A 17,635-nucleotide genomic window follows, 5' to 3' on the forward strand; every position below is an offset into this window, starting at 1 on the left:
GCCAATAAGTGCCTGTCGCTAGTGCTGGCACCAGAAGCTCTTTGCTGGATGTGTAAACAGACAGGAATGCTTTCTTGTTGAGATTAAGCTCAGGTTGTTTTTGTGTGTGCCGACTCGCCTAATGAAAAGCTTTCTTAATTTTGCGCTCAGTGCTTTGGGTGTTTAAACTGTAGAAGCTCTTCAGGGCACTCTAAACACTCAGCTGGTGAGGTAGTGTTAAGTATTGTGGGTATTTGCTGTGCACCGTCTGCAGCTCCTCATAAGGAAGCTTTCCCCACTCAGCTGAACAGCAACTGCTGTCTTCCCTACTGCCCCACTGTTGAAAGGCTTATGACTGTACGAAAGGAGGGGTGAAAGGAAGGGTCACTTTAAGAACTGGAAAGTGTTTAGAATTATCTGGCAGCTGCTGCATTTGCCCGTGTTTAAGAACGTGCCGCACGTTTTTTTCCCCACAGAGCTGGGAAATCGTGACGGAGGAGGAGAGCGCGATGCACGGAAACCACGGGCACCTCTCCCCGCCTCCGCCGCACTCCCCCCTGGAATTCCACGCCTTCTGCGAGGACCTGGGACGCCTGCAGGCCTCGGGGGCCGTCGCCAGCGAACGGCGAGCGTCCCTCACGGTGAACAGCGTGGGCTGATCTGAAACTATTCACCATCTCAGGGCTGGGGTTGGGTTTCTGTGGGCCACTCTGAAACTATTCACCATCTCAGGGCTGGGGTTGGGTTTCTGTGGGCCACTCTGAAACTATTCACCATCTCAGGGCTGGGGTTGGGTGTCTGTGGGCCACTCTGAAACTATTCACCATCTCAGGGCTGGGGTTGGGTTTCTGTGGGCCACTCTGAAACTATTCACCATCTCAGGGCTGGGGTTGGGTTTCTGTGGGCCACTCTGAAACTATTCACCATCTCAGGGCTGGGGTTGGGTTTCTGTGGGCCACTCTGAAACTATTCACCATCTCAGGGCTGGGATTGGGTTGCTGTGGGCCACTCTGAAACTATTCACCATCTCAGGGCTGGGTTGGGTTCTGTGGGCACTCTGAAACTATTCACCATCTCAGGGCTGGGTGGTTTCTGTGGGCCACTCTGAAACTATTCACCATCTCAGGGCTGGGATTGGGTTGCTGTGGGCCACTCTGAAACTATTCACCATCTCAGGGCTGGGGTTGGGTTTCTGTGGGCCACTCTGAAACTATTCACCATCTCAGAGCTGGGGTTGTGTTCCTATGGGCTGCTCTGAAACTATTCACCATCTCAGGGCTGGGGTTGGGTTTCTGTGGGCCACTCTGAAACTATTCACCATCTCAGAGCTGGGATTGGGTTGCTGTGTGCTTTTACCGGGAGCTTTATAGAGAGGAATGTAACAAACCGGAAATGATGAGTTTGTTTCTGTTGTTAGGGTTTTCCCTGTCCCACTTGTTGCTAGGTTATACCCACTGTAACAGCTCATTACGCAGTGCTCCAGTGTGCCAGCATAGCTGGAGGACTGCAGAGTGAAAAATCAGCAGTCTGGCAAACATTGTAATGCCCTCTGGAATTGATAAATTATGCTGGAATGATAGGACTGATCTTCAGACATTTGGGGCCTCAGAATTTGGAGTCTGGGTCAATACCCCTCATCGCCCCAAAATCTTTAAGGTGTATTGTGGAAAACCCTGATTTTTTCCCCCCCATTTTATTTGTTGGATACATTTTTCAGCGGCATAATTGATGAATAATATTTTAAATGTAGACTGCGTTGCCATGGATACGGGAATCTGTAAAGCGAAAAAAAAAGATGAAAGAATGGTGCGGCATGCCGTGTTCCTGTGAGAAATGAAGCCCCCGACGCACGCGAATGTCGTCTCTGACCCGTCTCTCCTGCCCACAGAGTCACTGCGCCCGCAGGGGAAGCGCCCACGCGCTGTCGCCTGAAGACCTCCACGTTCGCCCTGTGGTGCGTGCGCTTTGTGTTTTATTAAGGCTCTTCCTGTCGTTTGGCACTGCCTTTACCAGGCGGTGCTGTGTGGTTCAGCGGAGCAGGTAATCAGAGAAACAATTCTGTGCCCTGCAGAGTCCCTGCAATCGCAGAGGAAGCGTCCAAGTTCTGACCCCTGAGGAACACCCGCTCCGCCCTGTGGTGTGTACGATTTCTACCTGAGTGGTGTTATTTGCCTGGTTCCTGATATTGCCTTTATCATGGGAGACTGCATTTCAGTGCTGTCTGTGTGTAAGAGCTATCTCTTACGCTTTGTTTGCTGTCACCAGAGCCCCTGTGCCCGTAGAGGAAGTGCCCACACTCTATCTGCTGACGACCACCCCATACTTGCTGTGGTGTGTGCCATTTTTATTCATATAAAAATGTTATTAATGTATTATTAATATTGATATATTTAATAAGACCTTTTATTCTTTAATTTTTTAATTTGTTAGACAGTACCTTCAACAGACAGTACATAAAAAATTGTTTATTCAGTTTTCATTTGACCAAACGCAGAATACTATATTTGTTAGCAGAGTATTAATAGTGTTGTATGTGGGGAAATTTTGGTGATGTAGATATTAAAGGGATATCTCTGCTTTCGTACCCTCAGAGCCCCTGTGCCCGTAGGGGGAGCGCCCACACACTGTCTGCCGAGGACCGCCCCATGTACCCCGTGGTTTGTATGATTTTTATTCATTCGGCCGTTTTATCCTTTAATGTTCCGATAGCTGGCTGTTTTTGTTTGCCGTTGCGGGGAATGAGGGTGATTGCGTGTCTGTGATTTTGGGGTGTGGAGATGAGCGTGCTCTGTCTTACAGAGCCCCTGCGCCCGTAGGGGCAGTGCCCACACTCTGACTGCAGAAGTCCCCAAATGTTCCGTGGTTTGTATTCGTTTTATTTACTCGGCCATTTTATCCTTTATTGTTTTCGTAATTGTATGAGGGAGATCACTTGTCTGCGATGTTGGGCTGCAGAGATGACAGTGCTTTCTCTCTCTCTCCCTCTCTCTCTCTCCCTCGCTCTCTCTCTCTTTCTCTCTCTCTCTCTCTCTCTCTCTCTCTCTCTCTCTGTCTGTTTGTCTGTCTGTCTTACAGAGCCCCTGTGCCCGTAGGGGTAGCGCCCACACTCTGACTGCAGAAGACCCCAAGCATCTCGTGGTTTGTATTAATTTAATTTACTCGGCCATTTTATCCTTTATTGTTTTGGTAGTTGTATGAGGGAGATTACTTGTCTGCGATGTTGGGCTGCAGAGTTGAATGTGCTCTCTTTCTCTCTCCCTTCCTCTGTCTGTCTTACAGAGCCCCTGTGCCCGTCGGGGCAGTGCTCACACCCTGACCGCTGAAGACCCCATGCACTCAGCGGTGTGTTTGATTTGCATTTAGGTCATTTGGTTCTATCACTTCGGCCCGTTTTTGTGTAATAATTGGGTTAAACAGTGCATCATTAAATATGTGAGATTATCATGCAGATCATTAGCATAAAATTAATCAGTGCAGCTGAGTGGTTGTGATGTTCTCTTATATAAGACATTGCTCCTGCCACTGTCTGATCTTTCCCATTGTCACCTGTTTATGTCCCTCCATGGCCGTAGATAGTATTTCAGTGTTGATTTAGAGTGTGGTCAGTTGTTTAAGCTGTTTGGCGTATGTAAATTATCCCCAACTTTAAAAAGAAACGCAGTGTTCGTCTTAAATAGCTGGGGCGTATGTCTGAGCAACATTCTCCAGTTAAAGAGCTGGGTGTGGTACTGAACAATTTTCAGGCTCATTTAAAGCCTCTATTATCCACTTAGCAGTCACAAAGCTTTGTTTGTGGCTGTGAATCAAATTACAGTGGCTACAGAGACACCTGGTGGATTATCGGCAGAATGCACTTTGAAATTCAAGGCTGAGGAAAAGCTCTCATGTTTGGCACTGGGAATGTGCATTTCAGTGATGTTGCCGTACAATGATAACCGTGCTCTTTACCCTGCAGAATCGCAGCAATCGCAGAGGAAGCGCACACACCCTGTCTGCGGAAGACCACCCTGCATATCCTGGGGTGTGTGCGATTCTTTATCTATTCAGCCATTTTTGTTTTTTTGCTTCGTTTGCCATTTTCATTATCAATGGAAATTGCATTTCACAGATTTAATGACATTTTGACATTTATTGTACAATTTCATTTCTGCAGCTCTGACGCACGTTTATGAACATTATTGTAAATGTGCCAATATTAGCCAACAGGCTAGTTTTTAACTGCAGTTCCTGGACATAATGGATGGAGCCATAACATACGTGTTCTTCCATCTCCAGAGTCCCTGCACCCGTAGGGGGAGTGCCCACAATCTCCCCTCCGAGGACCAGCCCACCATACCCCCTGTGGTGCGTACGGCTCCTCATTTTTCTTCTAAGCCAGTTATTTTAGTCAGTTTTATTGTGTCATTTTCCCATTTCTGTTTTTATATTGCACTTGGTGGTGTATAACGGGGGAATTGCAGCTCGCCTAGTGACTCCAAGTGCGAAGTTTAAGAGAATAAAAAGTGGGGCAGACCTCGCCTTCTCCTCCCCAGGCCTCTGCTTCTGCAGCTTTAACCACAGTGTGCTAATGTAAAAGAAAAGGCCCAATAAAGGCAGGGCTTCCAGCTGAAGCAGTAGCCCTGGGTGCAGTGATGCACACACAGTCTGGACTACAAGTCTCACTGTAACGGTGCTGTGTGGGGCTGGGAGCCCCTGGGGTAAGGCACTGCTGGCCATGCTGTCACCAGGGAGGGAGGGGATCCCTTCAACACCCACCCCCCTCAACCCTCCCCACCCCCCACCCCCACCGCACTGCATGAGGTGCCTGCAGTCTGCCTGCACCAGCGCAGTGACTGCAGCAGCAGCTGTGCAACAGCTGCGCAGATCAGCCGGCGCTCAGAAGCACACGGGCATTTGGGCAGCACGGTGATGTCACAGGCCAGCATTCTAACTGTGGAAAAAAAAATAAGGGAACAAAGATTGGATCAGAAAAAGATAAGATCTGTTACTCAAACTGCGGGGCTTAATTCAAGCAGAACAGATGTGGCACAATACCTGCTGCGTTTCAGACCCGGCTCCATAAAAGTAATCTCGGGCGCGTCGGCTCTGCCCTTCGGCCGGTCCATTTTCCCAGATAGTTAAGTTGCGCCGCTTTTCTGTCGCCGCCGTGGAAGTTGCTGACCTCGCTGTTATGGCAACAACGGCCTTCTCCGGCTGTCACGTACCGGGGGGCCCGCCGCGGCCTCGCTCTGAAGAACGAGAAGAGCGCTTTGCGCTCGGCGAGGAGACGAGAGTTATTGTTCGCCGGTGCCTCTTTTTTTAAAGAGAAAACACCCCAGCTGACCTCCCGTCATCCGAACGGCGGCTCTGAGCAGGCTCCTCTGGGGGCCATTTTGCTGTGAAGGAGACGCTGACTCTGCCTGCAGTTATTGTGCTGTATCTGGTTCACAAAAATTTCTTATGTGGAGTGTTTTTTTTTTTTTTTTTTTTTTTTTCCCCCCCCTCATGGCGGTCAATAGCTATTGCCGACCTCGGCAGGATTGCCACCGGGCTGGGAGGAAAAGCAGGATAGTAAAGGGAGAGTGTACTTTGTCAATCACAACAGCCGAACCACCACGTGGACCCGCCCACTCACTCAGGTAGCGTGACATCACCTCGTTTGTGTGATGTTGCCCTTAGAAAAACAAGTGCTTGGAGTACCAGTCTGTGCAAAGTGGCTAATGGTTAATTGCACGTCATTGCTGTTTGTCGGCCTTGCGATAGCTGTAAAGTGCTGTGGTTTCAGTTGAATGCATTTCATCTCCTTTGCGTGAAGTGGATGTGTCCATCTTCTATGCTGTTTTCTCTTCCCATTTAACTCTCTGTGCACCTCTCATAAGAGGAGATATTTGTCAGTGCTGTTGGGTGGCAGGTCCAGCTGAAGCACTTGTGGCATGCCGTGGTCTGGAATCAAAGCATGACCGTTACAGTGGGGTATAATTATCTGTCAGGCAGGGACACTCGTATCTGGCCAGTCTGTAGCACTGCTGGTTTTCGCTTCTGCCTGGTAGTCCATTAGACTTACCTGTTGCATCAGGTTTAAATCAGTCCAGGATTAGAGGGGAGGAATGAAAACCAGCAGTACCACTGGCCTCGAGGGCCAGATTTGAGTGAGAGCGAGAGCCAGTCACCAAAAGGCACTGTGAAAGAGCGCCTCCTCTGTTGGACCAGGCACCGGCAGTCAGTCTGCGCCACTCAGACAGCAGGGGGAAACGGGAGAGGCTGCTGGCCACATGGGCGCCAGTAGCTGTATGCGCTCACTGGCGCTCTCGCAAACGGACAGGATACATTATAGCAATGGGACAGGCCTACGGCTGTCACTGGACATTCCACGCAGGGGAAAAAGAGAGAGGTTAGAGGGATCTCTTTATGTTTTCACATGTAGCTCATTGGTCTTTCTAAGTGTTTTTATTTGGCTTGGGTGCCAGCTGAGTGCAGCATGTATGAGCGCATGCATAGAGACGCACACACACACACACACACACACACACGCAGGTACCTGTGCTCAACGTCTCCTCGCTGTGCCGGCAGACGACCACGGAAGCGGCGCAGGCGTCGACGCCGCAGAGCCTGACGGTGTACCAGCCCCCCATGATGTCCCCCGAGTCGTCCCCCCAGCACTCCCCCGACCCCCGGCCCAAGTACGACTTCGGCTTCATGCCCCCGGGCTGGGAGGTCCGCAGCGCCCCCAACGGCCGGCCCTTCTTCATCGACCACAACACCAAGACCACCACCTGGGTAGGTGCGACGCGGTGAGGGGCGGTCGGCGCTTCTGACCGCTCAGCTGTTCAGACTGCGTGGCTCTCTTTGCCTTCCTGTTTATCTCACTTCCTGTTTTCCCCCCTCGCTTCAAACAGGAAGACCCACGGCTGAAAATCCCTGTGCACATGAGGAGACGACCTTCGCTTGACCCCGCTGACCTTGGACCTCTCCCAGTGAGTGCCGCACCATGACTGCCGGGCCGCCATCTATGGGCAGCTGACGATCAGCGATGTAACCACGTCACGGGCAGTTTCAGTTGCCAAGACCGCGGCTCAGCCAGGGAAATTATTAGTCATCAACAGCGTGATCTTGCTATGGGTAGTTTCAGTCATCGACAGCATTACCCAGCAATGAGCCATCTCCGCAATGAAGGTCATAGCTAGAAATGGCCTCAGATTTCTTTAAATCATCTGTCTTTATTTTTTCACCCTTTTCTCACCTATTTGGATTGGCAGATCTGTTATGTATGTCAGTGCTCATTGGTACTACCTCTACTGTCCATTCAGGAGAGTGCCGACCAGTGTGTACTCTCCTCTGAAGTATGTGAAATGGCCGCTGCTTCTTTCCACACCCTGGTTCCTGGTCAGGCTTGCACTAGTCAGAGACACACGTCACATGTCGCTCAACAGTTCAACTGTCGGGCACCCAGTGGACCAGCAGGGGTCACTAATGAGTGCTGAGATTATGTAAATCTGGCAGACCCAAATCCTTGGTGAGGCGTGGAACACCCTGTCCACAACATTCCCTTGTTTCATACAGAATGCTTTCTGTAGAATCATGTTGAAGACCAAATGTCTTAGGGATGGGTACAAGTAATGGATTGATTGATTACTCGGTGGATACATGCCTGCTTGATCTTTTGTATTTTCTCATAAAGGCTGTGTGTGTACTACTATATGTTGGAACTTGGCTCCATTTATTAATTTATCATACAGTAGCCTGTGTAAAAATGAAGAAACATTAAATACAGGATATTTCTTAATCTAATATGAACAGAATAAAGCAAGTATATATTTTGAAACACGTTTTCATTGCAGTTATGTTTTTTGTTAGTGAGCCGTTGTATAAGTGGGATAATGTATAGCGCCTGAGTATTACGAAGTTTGAATGCCCTGGCTGAGGGACGTTGCCTGAGGCGAATTTACTACCTCTGTAAATAGTAATGGAAATGGCCAGGTCAAAGTATATGGTTCCATTGCAAAGGAACCGTACTTGAAGCCTACTTGGATATTCTGGCACATACACGATGCCCTATAGTGTAGCACTTAGCAACGAATGCCTCTTTCTAGTGGACTACCTCAACCGGGTTACCTAATATCAAATTCAGTTTGGTTTGTAGTCAAAATGGTTTCACAGCGTGTTTTTTGTCATGGATAGCTAGCTAGCCAAGTACTGAATCATATATGGGGCATGCTGCCCCGCCAAGGCATAACTTGGCAGGAGGGCATACCTACAATCCAAATTCTAAATATATACCATAAATGTTGACTAGCTGCCCTCTATACTGTCATTCATGGACATCAAGCTGACGCTGTTGTAAGTATGATATTGTAATGGTGGCTTGCTCTTACAAATTTCTGCTTTATTTATCGAGTCAGACAGATACACATTCATTTAGAACGGTGATTGAACATTTACAGCCGCTACTCCATAGTTGGGCGAATATGGAGTATAATAATATACATAAATAATGCACATGTCCCAGCCAATCACAACTGAGTATTAAGGCAAGCCATTGTCTATTGGTTTTGTGGACGCACAACATTTGCGAGTTGAAAATAAAAATCTTTGTCATATCTGGCACTGACTGTGTTTATTGACACAATAAACTAAGCATTAAGACTTTATTTTGATGGAAAAACGTACTGTTGTGGGCACTGTTGTGCGTTGTTATGCATTCATGCATGTTCTTTACAGCCAGTGGTCTCACCCGGCCAAGGTGTGTTCTAAAAATAGATTCTTCCCCATGCTAGGAATCAAGCACATTATGCGATCCCTCAAAAATCACCGTGTTTGTTGTTGCTCTTGTTTTAGCCTGGCTGGGAGGAGAGGATACACAGTGACGGAAGGATATTCTATATAGATCACAGTATGTACTACACACTACTGCATCATATGTGCAATGGTTGTTGTTTATTACAGTTGAATTAATCAATTTTATTATGAAAACCTTTTCACAGATACCAAGACCACACAATGGGAGGATCCCAGGTTGCAGAGCTCAGCCATAACTGGACCTGTAAGAACCCTGTTTACGTTTATTCATAGAAACAAACTTTTGAACTGCGTTAGGATTAAGAATTTCTCAGAACACATTATTTTTCGACACATGCCAGGAGAACGCTATTTGGCCCGAACGCGTTTTTTCATTTAATTTATGAAATGTTGAGTCTGTGAAGCCTCAAGAAGATTCCACCTCACTCTTGGATTTATGTCCAGAGTCATAGTCTCTGAAAGATCGTATTCTCTGCTCATTGCCTCCTGAGCGTTTTCCTTTTAGGGTCAATTTCCATAAGTGATTTATGGGCGCACAATGCAGCAGCATGCATACTGAAGATATCGTGTGTCTGTTCCAGGCTGTGCCTTACTCCAGAGACTACAAGCAGAAGTACGAGTACTTCCGGAAGAAGCTGAAGAAGCCGGTGAGCTCTGTCACGCATTTATTTAGAGGAGAAACGTAGACCCAGAATCCCCAGGTTTCAAAGTCATGGCTGTAATGATTTAAATATTTAAAAGGGTGGAAAATGTAATTAAAACCAGTAGACCTTAAAGCCCTGGGCTGCTGCTAAATGATAATTGGAGCTGAGGTCCCATCTGTACCAGGGCATTCTGACGGTGTGATTTAGATATTGAAATTTCAGACTGCTCCATTTAAGTTGTGCCGGTTTAAACCCCAGGCTGACATACCCAACCGCTTCGAGATGAAGCTCCGGCGGACGGCGGTCCTGGAGGACTCCTACAGGCGCATCCTGTCCGTCAAACGGGCGGAGTTCCTCAAGGCGCGCCTGTGGATCGAGTTCGAGGGCGAGAAGGGGCTGGACTACGGGGGCGTGGCCCGGGAGTGGTTCTTCCTCATATCCAAGGAGATGTTCAACCCATATTATGGGCTGTTTGAGTACTCGGCCACGTGAGTCTCTCTGGCTCTCTGCAGTCGTTCTCATGGATCTTAGAACATCGGCCCCGAGTTCTGTAGGCCTGCTTGTTTAAAGGCATACTATGCAGGATTTCTTTGCCTGTCTTTACAATCAGATAAATCTCCTCCTTCGTCTTCAACCCCACCCACTCTTGCTGAGTAAGTTACCCCAACCTAACGTTGCTAGCGAATAGCTAGAGGTATGAAATGAGCGACAGAAAGAAGGCGGATTCAATTATAGCTAAATTAGTTCCATTATGTCGTTCGTAATAGTGGTTTCTTGTTGGAACTTTAAATGAGAAAATTTCCGACCCTCGCAGTCTGAAAGTAAGGAATGCTACTTACAGGTCCAACATAATACAAGCCAACTCCGCATCGCTTTTAATCCCCTTGGCTAACTTCACCTGACACCACTGAGGACAAGCAATTCCAAGGTTCACTGTAGTCCTTTATGCTTTGCTGTATCTGGATTCCTTTGCTATCTCTGCAGCCACCCGTACCCCTCTCCACACAGAAAACAGTGCCACACCCAGAAACGTCCTGAACACATTTTAGAATAAATACAGGAAGAAGGTGCACAAATTTGTCAAAAATACGTGAAGACAGACATTGCCAGTGCATCATAGATATGTCTTAGCATGGTTACTTTATAAGATTTGCAAGGTCAAAATCCTGCATAGTATGCCTTTAAGATGGAGGGGAATCCTTACAGAAGCCCCTCTTGTACTCTGTTTGCTCTTCCAAACCCACCAGGTCTGCCTTCTCTCTCACAGGGATAACTACACGCTGCAGATCAACCCCAATTCAGGGCTGTGCAACGAGGACCACCTCTCCTACTTCAAGTTCATCGGTCGAGTGGCGGGCATGGCCGTGTACCACGGCAAGCTGCTGGACGGTGAGGGCGGGGCCCGTTTCGGCAGCGGGGGCGTTCGCTCGTGGCGGTAGCCAACGTGCCTCACCTCTGTCTCTGCCTCTGTCTCTCCGCAGCCTTCTTCATCCGCCCGTTCTACAAGATGATGCTGCAGAAGCCCATCACTCTGCAGGACATGGAGTCCGTGGTCAGTTAGCGCTAGCCGTTAGCATCACCAGCTCTGATCATTATTTTTTAAGCATTCTCACAAACCTAATCATCATTACTGTCATCCTCTTAATCAAGATGATGATCATATTTGATGTTATTACTCTTACAATTTTGAACTCATCATCATCATCTACTGTCATCATCACTAAATATTAGTAATTCGCCATTATTATTATCATGATTGATTGTGTTTTCTTCCTCTAACTGTTATCGTTATTATTCTCGTCATCATTGTCATCCATATCTCCATGTCATCACCTTTGTTTTTTGGTGTCTGGTTTGTATTTCAAAATGTTTATTTGTCTGAAATGTTTGTGTATTGCTGCTTAGGAAAAGGAAGGCTTTGTTTAATATGAATTAGCGCGACCTTACCGCTGCTTCTGTTGTGATTTCAGGACAGCGAATACTTCAACTCCCTAAAGTGGATCCTGGAGAACGACCCCACAGACCTGGACCTGAGGTTCACCATCGACGAGGAGCTCTTTGGACAGGTGAATTTATTTAAAACCAGACATTTCAGAGACACTCAAAAAGCTGCTCTCCGTATTCTTTCTTTTTTATCTGAACCTGTCGTCTCTTCTCTGCCACAGACTCACCAGCACGAATTGAAGCCGGGAGGAGCTGACATTGTGGTAACCGATGACAACAAGAAAGAGTACATCCAGTGAGTACTGGGGCCCCCTGCTGGAAGAGAGAAGAAGCACACCTTTAATGTGTTTCGCTAGTGTTGTTAGACGAAAGTCTCTTTCTCCCATTGCTGCATTTACCCTAAACAAACATTAGTCATGGAAATTCTGAATAAACTTGTTTGAAAATACTAATGTGGTATTAGGTGTTGCTCATTTATATATTTATAATTTCCTCCTACTGGGTGCAAAAGCTGTCTTTCAGGCAATACGATGTCATTGTGCCCCACATAATTTTGGATTTGAAAAAGAAGTTTTCTTATTTATGTATTTTTTCCAGCCTCGTCATGCAGTGGAGGTTTGTGAACAGGATACTCAAGCAGATGACTTCTTTTAAGGAGGTAAAGAATCTCATAAATTGCACTTCTAAAACGGTCTCATTTTAATTTTAAAATAAAAATAAAGTAACCTACTGCCTCTGAAAAAATAAAAATAAGAAATTAATCAAATTTGATAAGATAATTAAGTTATTTCATTCCACGTTATTTCTTTTGGCTTCTGAGTATCCATTTTATATGCATTTTCCATTCCAAGCCTTCAACTGATAACCTACTGTCGCCTTTTTTAGGGTTTTTACGTGCTGTAACCAAATATACACATTCCTGTCTGTTTATTCTTCCAGGGCTTTTATGAGCTGATACCTCAGGATCTTATCAAAATATTTGATGAGAATGAGCTGGAGGTGAGATTTGTCCCTGTCTACAGCGCTGTGATGTGTGTCCGGTGGCCACGCCCCCTGAGGTAAAGCTGACCCTGTCTCTTCTCCCCCTCCAGCTGCTCATGTGTGGCCTGGGAGACGTGGACGTCAACGACTGGCGGGAGAACACCAAGTACAAGAACGGCTACCTCGCCAATCAGCCTGTCATCCAGTGGTTCTGGAAGGTAAGCCGTCCAATCGGGAGGCGGGACAGAGGCGGGAGCAGAGAGAATGTTCCATGGCTCTGTGCTCCTTCCGCTGCTGAGAAACTCAGTTGAAACTGATGAAGCTCAAACGAGGTTTAGCCAGCCTTGTATCCGAGCAGTATCGGGCGGTTAGCGTGCAGCGGCAGAGGAGGGCAAAGTAGGGCAGCGGAGACGGTTCCTGACTCTAACAAAGTGCTCATCCTACCTGCTGCCAGACGGTGCTGCTGATGGACGCGGAGAAGCGCATCCGTCTGCTGCAGTTTGTGACGGGGACGTCCCGTGTGCCCATGAACGGGTTCGCAGAGCTGTACGGTAGGCCTTCCTCCCTTCTGCGGCGTGCTCTTCCTCTCTTTTCATACTGAAACACCTCCGCGGTGTAGCCTAGAAAACGTCAAAAATTACAACCGTCCATGAGTGAGTTGTGGTCTCTCTGTGTTGCAGGCTGGAATCTTTACCATTTAAATATTGAGTCAGTAGCTAATTCATTTTGTGCGTGTTTGCGTATGTGTATGTGTGTGTGTGTGTTTTTTGCCCACCAAAATCAGGTTCCAACGGTCCACAGCTGTTCACCATAGAGCAGTGGGGCACACCAGATAAGCTTCCCAGAGCCCACACGTGGTAAGTCCTCCTCCATCACGGCCTTGTTCAGTGACTGCAGGAGCGGTCATTCTCACTATCTAACTCCACTTCATTTTCACTTCCCAAAGCTTCAACCGCTTAGACCTGCCCCCGTACGAGTCGTTCGAGGAGCTGCGGGAGAAGCTTCACATCGCCATAGAGAACGCGCAGGGCTTCGACGGCGTGGATTAGGGGCGGGAGCGGGCGCGGGCAGCGCAGTGACCACGGTAACCGCAGGAGCCCGGGCAGGGCGACCGTTGAGTGGCGCCATGCCGTGGGACGACGGGGCTTTTTGCGGGAGCGGACCACCGTGCGGCCGGGGAATCCGGCCCTTTTGAGAACCTCCCGCGAAGGGGAGGAGGCTTGCCAGTGCGTCCGGGTGTCTCTGTGCTCCTGCTTCTTTCTCCCACGGATCGTAGCGAAGCAGCAAGACGCTGCTATTGTATCTTTAGCGTTCACTTCACCGACCATCTCTGACGTTTACAGGAACACCGCGTACATGTGTACACCATGCGTGTACATGTACGAGCATGCTTAAATATGCCTGTATGTATACATATATGTTAATATATTTATAAATCTGTTTATAAACACAGATAACAGTAGTCTATTATAATCCTGGCAGATCTTAGAATGCATCCTCTGCTTTGATATGGGTGTATCAGCTGTACAGTATGAGTTTTTAAGTGGACTCAAAGGGGTTGGAGAAGGTCTATGCTGTGTGGAGGTCCAGCCAGAGGGCCTGTGCTCCATTTCAGTGCAGGCTTCTTCTTGGTGTTCCCAGAAAGCGGAGTGAACTGTCACAATCTTCCTCAGCGCTTCTGAAGATGCAGTGGGCTACTTGAAGGACAACCCAGTCAAAAACTCTTGAAAATGCACTTCTTTCCAGGCTTAGCTGTTCTTTTTGTTGTTGCATTGATCGAAAATCAATGGCGTCTAGCTTTTTACGATTCTTTGAATCCCTTCGTTTTCACAGACACCGAGGCCGAATCCATTTTCTTGTGAGCTATGCTTTGTAAATGGCATAGCGAATTCATTTTGAATAACCAAAAAAATACTGCTGAAGCTCCAAAAGAGCTCATCAAAGCTGCTTCTACTTCTGCCTCCTGAATATTTGGTGTCAATGTTCACTCACGTTTGCAAATACAATTATCCCTTGTATTTGTTTTGTTTTGTTTCTTTTGTTTGTTTTTTTTAAAAACCTGATTGTGATATATGTCTGAATGAAGTTCAGGTTTTTAATGATTGCATGACTACCACTGTCACAGATGTTTACAGATGACAAAAGAAAGTCTCTACTTTTTCTTTAATTCTTAAGAATCTTTACTTTTTATACAGTCTTTTTTTGCCTTTAAAAAAGTAAGCACTTTTGTTTTATGAATTTGGAAAGTCTTATGACATTTCTTTGTCATCCTTTTAGCTCAAAGATTGCTTTGGTTAAGTATTGTTTTATTGAAAAGAATCACCTGCTTTTAAAGTGTATATTTGACTTAAGTAAATGTTTACAATTAAGCATTGCTAAATATGAATACTCACTTTTTTTGCCAGACTGTTAAATTATAATGCCTTTGTACTATATATATTGCTCTAAATATATAAAAATATGATTATCAGATTTATCATTCATTGAAAAAAAAAATCTTACCCGAAGGGAGATGGATGAATAATGTCCACAAAAATTAAAAATCAGAGGTCATTGAAAGAAAATTGATTAAAAATGTATATATCACAAACGCAGTTAATTCACGTCATTCTGACAAATGGATGTACGAAGTGCTTTTTATATTAACGGAGTAAATTATGGAATTATATTTCCTTACCTTCGTAAAACAGTTTTTGACCTTTTAAAATGAACTGCATGCCGAAGTAAATGGTGGCATACTTTGCGAAATGAATAAATTAAAACGTGACTTCCACCTGCCTGAATTTCATTTATCACAGACTTACAGTACATATTCAAAACCCACAACCTCCTGAATTTCTTAGAGCTGTTTTTGTAGATGTCCCTTGAATTTTGCTAGCTAAAGATGCATTTATTATAGTTGCGTAAGTATGGCGGTGCTGCATGTTGTCCTCTGCTTGTGGAAATCATGATAAGATGATCCTGTGTAATGATCAAAATCCTTTCCATACAGAAATAGAACCAGTGGATGTGGACTCTAAGCAAAGGAACACCTGGGTAGCATTTATGTAGTGCTTTTCGTATCCTTGTCTATACACATATTCTTTAAAATTATTTAATTTTTATTAATTTATTTCATTTAAATATAGATGTAAGAAAAAAATGAAAGTGGCCTTCTGCAGGTTGCATATTTAACAACCAATCAGTCTTCTAGATTTTTAATGAAAAAAATGCATTTAATTTCACCACAGTATGCATGCATTTCTGTTAGCAGTTTTTAATACTGTCAAGAGTTTTCATACTCGGAAGTATGCATCCATATTACCATCCATCCATTGTCTTAAACCACTTACGGTAATTCCTGGTCAGGGTTGTTGTGGGGGGTGGAGCCTAAACAAGAAAACGCCCTGGACAGGTTGCCAGTCCAACGTAGGGCCTGAGGTATCCACCACTTTCGATGTTTTTGCCCACGTTTTTCTTAATTTCGCTCTGTACTCCACAGTTTTACATTTGTAATCAAACAATTCACATTTTTCTCTTTTGTTAGAGGGTATACATTATACATTTTGGTTTCACCTTGTAGAAATGACAGCACTTTTTATACATCGTCACCCCATTTCAGGCCAGCACAATGTTTTGGAGAAATGCCTTCACAGCTGTTTCTGATTAGTCAGGTGTGTTTAATTACTTTTTCAGTGCAGGTATAAAAGAGCTTCCAGTGTCTAGTCTTGATTCTAGCGTTTTGTTTGCCTTTGAGGAAGCAAATGGTATCTTATGCTGATTCCATTTGCTTCTTCATAATACTAGTCTCTATCTCAGTTAGACCTACTGTCTAACTTTGTAGCAAGATTTTGTATTAATATTAGATCCTGACGACTTGGCATTGGTACTGTTTTTGCCTGAACCTGTATAAGAGAGCATCTGCAAAAGGTAACATTTAAAATAATGACATCCATAATATCCATAGTTTGAATTATTGCATTTTTCTGACAAGATACCAAAGTTATTGATGATGAAAGATTCAAATTTTGTCTCACGAGCAGTCATTTCATTACTGAGGTCTATGATTCAGTGCCATAGATAGCAAGGATAATAAAATATTTGCCATGTATCCGCTGTAATCTGTCCTGCGTTCAACTCTGGTATCATCTTGCCTTGATTCATGGTGTTTCTACCATTGATTTTATGACTGTTGGTTATACATTTAAAGCTTTCTGTAGGCTAAATACTTGGCTAAAGTTCTTGCCTTGTACGGTGCAATGCTGAGGCAGAATAGGTAATCAAAATATGAAATTCACACCATTTCGATTGTACCTCAGGGTGTTTAAGAACTTGTTGTAATACCAGTGTGATCCAGACGGTGGCATCGTGCTTACAGTTCGTTTCATGTTAATTCGAGGAAAACTGGGCTCAAAAATGTTTGCGTTAAAGTACGTAGGCTACGGTTTCGATACTATCATTTATTCATCCCGTTTTGTCTCCTCAATCTTCGAAATTAGTATTTCTGTTCAAAAATAATGTGTTTGCGTCCGAGTGAAAGATATCAGATGAACTGATGGCTCATGGTGACAAAAAAAGTATCTCACTACCTCTATGAAATATAGGCTATTTTTTAAATACGGTATGCATTCAGTAGAACGATTTGTATTATACATGGTTAACGTTGTGTCTTGTGGGATATTAACAAGTAGATAGGGCCTCTGTTGTATTTTTGATATTCCGGTTTTAATATCAAATTGTACATTTTTAAAAAGCAGATCGGCTTTGGCAAAAATTGTATCTTGGTAATTCTGACGTCAACGAATCAGGAGGTAACGTTTTATGTACATATGTGGAATTTAGCAGTATAACTCAAAGATATACTGTGAGTAATACAAATTATATATTGCACCATATGCAATGCTACTCTGTCTGGAATTAATATTTAACACTATCTCTTTGCAAAATTCAAATGCCCAGCATCTAGCATCTTAACAGAAATAACAACTAATAAACATTGAAATGTTTCAGGAAATTTCTGAAAAGCATAACAGTGAATGGAAAATAAACGGATTAACATAATTTATCCTTATAGATCTTTTAAAACCTTGTGAAAAAAAGAAACCATTTTATTAGCTGTAAAAAGTGTCAACTTGGTATACCTACCGAGTGAAATGATCCACTTAACATTACATTTCAAACCTCACTATTGGGGAAACAAAAATTAGAAAAAGCACAGCAGACTACCTTGCTCAGAGCTGTTTTGCATTAAAAGCTATCAATAGCGTCAGCCAGGCACCGGCTTTCTCTTCTCTGTTTCTGTCTGCTGTCCCCCAACCCCCACCAAATGTGAG

The 17,635-nt window shown here is 45.1% G+C and overlaps 1 protein-coding gene across 7 annotated transcripts in view; it reads left to right on the forward strand.

Annotated features, from left to right (window-relative positions):
- LOC135255352 (E3 ubiquitin-protein ligase NEDD4-like) overlaps positions 1-15,096 on the forward strand; it is a 40,056-nt gene extending 24,960 nt beyond the window's left edge. For 3 of the 7 annotated variants that reach the window (XM_064336425.1, XM_064336424.1, XM_064336419.1), the window contains 27 exons: positions 456-620; positions 1,868-1,933; positions 2,051-2,116; positions 2,245-2,310; positions 2,571-2,636; positions 2,779-2,841; positions 3,055-3,117; positions 3,259-3,321; positions 3,935-4,000; positions 4,255-4,323; positions 5,478-5,597; positions 6,529-6,735; positions 6,855-6,932; positions 8,794-8,848; positions 8,940-8,998; positions 9,336-9,401; positions 9,657-9,886; positions 10,666-10,787; positions 10,880-10,950; positions 11,369-11,464; positions 11,564-11,637; positions 11,940-12,000; positions 12,282-12,341; positions 12,434-12,541; positions 12,778-12,874; positions 13,108-13,180; positions 13,270-15,096. In XM_064336425.1, coding sequence (XP_064192495.1) covers positions 456-620; positions 1,868-1,933; positions 2,051-2,116; positions 2,245-2,310; positions 2,571-2,636; positions 2,779-2,841; positions 3,055-3,117; positions 3,259-3,321; positions 3,935-4,000; positions 4,255-4,323; positions 5,478-5,597; positions 6,529-6,735; positions 6,855-6,932; positions 8,794-8,848; positions 8,940-8,998; positions 9,336-9,401; positions 9,657-9,886; positions 10,666-10,787; positions 10,880-10,950; positions 11,369-11,464; positions 11,564-11,637; positions 11,940-12,000; positions 12,282-12,341; positions 12,434-12,541; positions 12,778-12,874; positions 13,108-13,180; positions 13,270-13,372 — 2,433 coding nt within the window. In that variant the 3' untranslated portion in view covers positions 13,373-15,096. The remainder of the gene's footprint in view (positions 1-455; positions 621-1,867; positions 1,934-2,050; positions 2,117-2,244; positions 2,311-2,570; positions 2,637-2,778; positions 2,842-3,054; positions 3,118-3,258; positions 3,322-3,934; positions 4,001-4,254; positions 4,324-5,477; positions 5,598-6,528; positions 6,736-6,854; positions 6,933-8,793; positions 8,849-8,939; positions 8,999-9,335; positions 9,402-9,656; positions 9,887-10,665; positions 10,788-10,879; positions 10,951-11,368; positions 11,465-11,563; positions 11,638-11,939; positions 12,001-12,281; positions 12,342-12,433; positions 12,542-12,777; positions 12,875-13,107; positions 13,181-13,269) is intronic. The other 4 variants (XM_064336422.1, XM_064336421.1, XM_064336420.1 and 1 more) reach the window with 4 other exon arrangements.
- Positions 15,097-17,635: the final 2,539 nt, after the last annotated feature.

This window comes from Anguilla rostrata, chromosome 5, assembly GCF_018555375.3.
Source record: "Anguilla rostrata isolate EN2019 chromosome 5, ASM1855537v3, whole genome shotgun sequence".
In the NCBI taxonomy this organism is placed as follows: Eukaryota; Metazoa; Chordata; class Actinopteri; order Anguilliformes; family Anguillidae; genus Anguilla; species Anguilla rostrata.